The 5,000-nt window shown below is 47.6% G+C and overlaps 1 protein-coding gene across 6 annotated transcripts in view; it reads left to right on the plus strand.

Moving 5' to 3' along the window:
* Positions 1-5,000, plus strand: part of plekha7a (pleckstrin homology domain containing, family A member 7a) — a 77,289-nt gene that overhangs the window by 46,303 nt on the left and 25,986 nt on the right. For all 6 annotated transcript variants that reach the window (XM_048256535.1, XM_048256534.1, XM_048256536.1 and 3 more), the window contains 2 exons: positions 2,892-3,018; positions 4,775-4,879. In XM_048256535.1, coding sequence (XP_048112492.1) covers positions 2,892-3,018; positions 4,775-4,879 — 232 coding nt within the window. The remainder of the gene's footprint in view (positions 1-2,891; positions 3,019-4,774; positions 4,880-5,000) is intronic.

A 5,000-nucleotide genomic window follows, 5' to 3' on the forward strand; every position in this document is an offset into this window, starting at 1 on the left:
ATGGGAGCGGGGAGAATGGTTCTTAAAGGGATGGTGCGTGTGCAGGAGAAAGCATGGTTCTGCTCAGAGCATCTTGTGCTTGCTATGACAAGTCTTTTGTACTCACTGGCCTCCAGGATTTGACTTGTATGAAGTGCCAAAAATGACTCTGCATTCAAAATGTTCCTAAGCACAAGAAGAGCAACACAGACACGGAGCGGAGGAACAGCAAACGCACTGGAATTCTTGACCTCTGACCTCTCCGCCTGTGGTCTTGGCACTTCTGAACTTGCACCTTGAAAGCCACTTTCCACACTCTGGAACAGATCCGAGCCTGATTTGAACTGGACTAGGCCAGCGTCCAGCCCTGGATCTCTGTCTGTCTGTCTGTCTGTCTGTCTGTCTGTCTGTCTGTCTGTCTGTCTGTCTGTCTGTCTGTCTGAGCGTGTAATGGTAGTAGAAGTGAGCGGAGGCTGAGAATCCTCCCGTGGGGATAAGTCCACTCAGGGATGGGAGGGAGGTAGAAGCACTAGAGCCTGACTCACAGCTGCTCTGCTCTCCCTGTCCTGACGTGAACCGCACACACTTCATGGACTGTTACACTCCTGCGGTTTTTAATGAAATAAATTAACATGGAAGCTGACCAGACTCTTCTTGTCAACATCTTTGCGGATCTAATTTGGTGGTATCACATTACATACTGCAGGTTCACTTGTATAATGTATGCTGTTGTCAGACCAGTGATGCAGTTGTGCATTAATGAAGGGCATGGCAATTTTAGTGCTTTATGCATTTTTTGGACAAGGCTTTCTTGATGTTTTTCTTGTGAAATGCCCTTTGTCTGTGTCTTTTCTTCAATTCAATCTGTGGTCAGCTCAAGATGTCAGGTAAAATGAATTATTTCCTGAGATTAAATCCATTTCATTTGTTCTCCTGGCACCAGATCACCTGGTCCTTTTTGTGCAGAGACTGTAGTCTAATAGATAGCCTCTCTGTGAAAGCGTCTGATTGTGTTGTCACTTCAAGCATCATGATCACAATACAAAGGGCTCATTTGGGAACCCCATTAGCGCGAGACATGGCCGCCGACGATTCTTGAAGAGATCGGGGGCCTGACCCGTCCATATCTGCACTGGGTTGGCTCCAAAAAACCCAGCTGTTGTCTGTGAAGTGGCCCACTTAGCCTTTAATGAATTATTGAAGCCCGGTTGTGCTTGAGAGGCTGGGGAGTGACAGACGGGTCATGGGCCACCAGGATTCCACTGTAGAGCGAGCGCATCCATCCCGCTCTCGCAGCGTTGGTGCGGCACCGTTGTTGTTCAGTTAGCAGTTAAGCTAATTACGGCCGACCTCTGAGGTGCTTGATTGTGTCCAGATGGGAGGAGGGCTTCCTTAAGCCTTTCATCAAGCTCTGTCAATCTCTTCCCCCACCTCTCTCCCTCTCCCCTCTCTCTCTTTCCCTGTCCCATTCTCTCTCCGTCTCTCTCTCTCTCTCTCTCTTACTCTCCCCCCCCTTCCCTATGCTCGGTGCCCTTGGAACAGCATTCCTCACCCCTTTGCCCCCCCAAAGTCTAATTACTGAGCTAAATATGGACGCAGGTCCCAGAGCAGCCATTTAAGGGCAGGATCTGTCATCCCCCCTCTCACATTAAGGGGCTGATAAGGGAGTGTGTAGGCCGGAGAGGAGAGGGGAGGACGGGAGGACGGGGGGGGGGGTGGGAGATCAGATGCTGGGAAGTCCAGGGCGGCGAGGGGGAGAGTGGCAGCACTCCACAGCACTCCACAAGGCTGGAGTCTCAAGGGCTCATAATGAGGAAGGAAAGGGACGACTCAGCATGCCTCCCGCACAGTGCTGCCCTCCTGCAGTCTCAGGGCTATCGGACTGGATCGCAACTGGTGCAGATCAGCCAAATCAGTACCAGATCGTTCCTGAGTTCTGGTGCTGACTCATGCTTACACAGGTTTCACTGTTCTGGGCTTCCGCGCAGATCTCTTATGTGGATATCATTTGTAGGTGAAACCTCAGATGACTCAGATTACAGAAAAAAATAATTTCCTGGACTTTTGTTTTGTTTTGTTTCCGTATGTCCTTACCATGTATCCCCACCGGAACTTGGCTTAGCCAACTCTGAGAGGACATATGATATGATGATGTCAGCCTCGATGCCAGAACTTGACCCCGGTGGTGGTGCTCAGTGAGGCTCAGGCTTTCCCTGTGCGTACAGCTGGACGAGGGTCCTTGCACAGAGCTAATCCCTGATCAATCTGTCGCCCTCCCTCCACGGGCCTTAGCTCCATGTGCACATGCCTCAGTACCCCATTCACCTTCATACATACACACATGTACTGTACTTAGCACTCTCATGTGGTTGCTATTATGGAACGCATGACACACGAGACAGCACGTTCCCCTCTCGCATTTGACTGGATGTGCCCTGGTGTTTGGAATGCGTTATGAGTTGTCACCTGACACCTGTTGCTAGCTAGAGGAGAGAAGGAGAGAAGAGGGCTCAGGTGAGCTGGAAGCACAAAGGGCTCTAGCCGCAGGTGACTACACAGCAGACACACACAGACACCTGTGCTCTGCTCGCTGATGAGTTTGCTAAGTGCCAGACCACTCCCAGGGTTGTCTCACTCACGCTCAGATTCCCTTACACTCTCTCTTTCTTTCTCTTCTCCTTTCTCTCTCAGTCACTGTCCACCACCCCTCTCCCACTCTCCCTCTGTTAGCTGCCATTGTGGTTTCTTCCTATTTGTTCCTTTGTTCACACAGACACACACACACACACACACACACACACACACGCACATACACACACACACACACACACATATTCACGCTCCATGTTGAGTGTGCTACTGTCTGGGTCTCCTGTGAGGTGTAACACAGTTGTCATCTCTGCCCCCTGCAGCCCCCCAGTGACGGTGCGCATGTCCGCTCTGCAGCCTCCCCAAACGGACCCCTACCCTCCCAGTGAGGTCACCGAGGCACCCACTGCCGCCACCGTGCCCCCAGCCTCCGGAAACCACACCTCCAAGGTAAGACAGGACGTCCTCTTTTACTTCCAATCCTCAGTGTTTGATCTGGGAGAAAAAGTCTACCAATAATTAGTGGGTTGAGAAGAAGAATTTGGAACTGATTGGAGCATGGTAGCTACTAGCCAGCAAGCAGAGCAGTTTTTTTAGCAGATTCTGAAATAGGTACTAGCCCTCATAAAGTGTATTTTTGTGGAAGGCATGTATGTTCCTATACATTATACATTTATACATATTAGTGATGCATTTGTCTGTCGGGCAATAAGAGATCGTGATCTGAAACACCGAACCAAATAAGGGTACTTGGACTGTACATTTAGTATACATAGTTAGACAGTCTCCCCAGCACCGAGCATTGCTGCTCGTCTATTGTTATTTTCCATAGAAGAAAAGGCATACTCAGCTTTTTTTTCCTGACAGTTAGCCAAACACATACACCCCTCCCATGCAGTATGTGGTCACCATAGAGTCCTTTCCCTTGCATTTGCACTGCCTTAGCTACAATTCACAGCATTGTATTGACAGCCTAATATACTGTATATTTCATTTATGGGCCATATCTAAGGCCTTCTTCTCTAAAATGAAATGAAATTTATTTCGCTGTGAAGGGACATTTTGGATTATTAATGAAGCTTGAATTATTTTGAAATGGTTTGGGGCCTTTAGCCCCAGAAATGATGTTTGAATGATGAATGATCTCAGTTTATTGTATGCCTGATTTATTATAACTTGACAAGGGTGTGCTGTTTCTCTGCTTTGAGGCAGAGTGTGACTCTGGTAGTGAAAGGGTTACCTGTGAAAGCGCTCTTCTGTTAAAGCATTTATCTTGTGTGCCCACCCGTGTCCTGATCTGTGTCATGGACCTTGCAGTCTGTTAGGTCCCAGACGGCCTGTGACGGTCAGTGATTGATTTGCACTCTGACAGACATTATAGTCCCATGGGGGTGGCAATTGCATTGCTAGTACCTGAGGAGTCACCATAGCCTTCTCTGCTGTAATAGGGACTCCTACACCAACAGAGACAGCATAGAACTCCTGACTGAGTGCAGATGTATTTTCGCAACAGAATCTGTAGAGAAATAGGCAAAATGTAGGAGAATGTGACGTAGGATTCCGCCAGTTTAGCGCCTTCACACCTAATTGATGTGAGCTGGCGCAGCCGCTTTCAAAAACACAGCAGCAAAACAGGAGTCGGTTTGACAGGGATCCCGAGGCGTCACTTTGATCACGCTTCGTTAGTCCTCGTTGCTGTAATTAGCGTTTGTCTCTACCCTGCAGAGACCAAAAAACCAGCAGCCTTTCCCACTTACAACCGTCTGAAGCATACAGAAGACATTTACGCAGCAATGCTGACTGGGTACACATAAAGCTATGTCTGCACCAGTACAAACAAACACAGACACACAGAGATTGCATGTAAGGAATATGGTGGCAGTGAATAGAGTATTACATGACAGACCTCAGACCATAACAACTGTATAGCTAAAAGTTCATTTTGATTGCTGTGAGGATTCATTTTATACTGTCTGATTGTCAACGGTTTCAATGTCATTTTGGACAGTCAGAAGGCATGACATATTAGTAGGGTACTCTTAAACAACCTTTGATGAGATAGTTCTGACCGTTTAACCAAGTCCAGCTCTAATCAATACTCACTAATTCTCAGTGGTACCATAGTGGTACCATCTATTACACTACTGAATGAATGGATGATTGAATGAATGAATGAGAGGTAGAATTTGATGTCTCTGTGTTTTAGAGCCTCAGATCGTCCAGCCGTGTGTACAGCTTTGGGAAGCGGGAGCAGTCTATCAAGAGGAACCCCAACATTCCTGTGGTGGTGCGGGGATGGCTATATAAACAGGTGAGATAGACACAAGTAGATACACACACACACATGCTTATATTACACGATCATAAGTGTTTATGTATACACACACTTATTTTACACATTCATACAATCACCTACATATTATTTACACACG

This window comes from Alosa alosa, chromosome 11, assembly GCF_017589495.1.
Source record: "Alosa alosa isolate M-15738 ecotype Scorff River chromosome 11, AALO_Geno_1.1, whole genome shotgun sequence".
NCBI lineage: Eukaryota > Metazoa > Chordata > Actinopteri > Clupeiformes > Clupeidae > Alosa > Alosa alosa.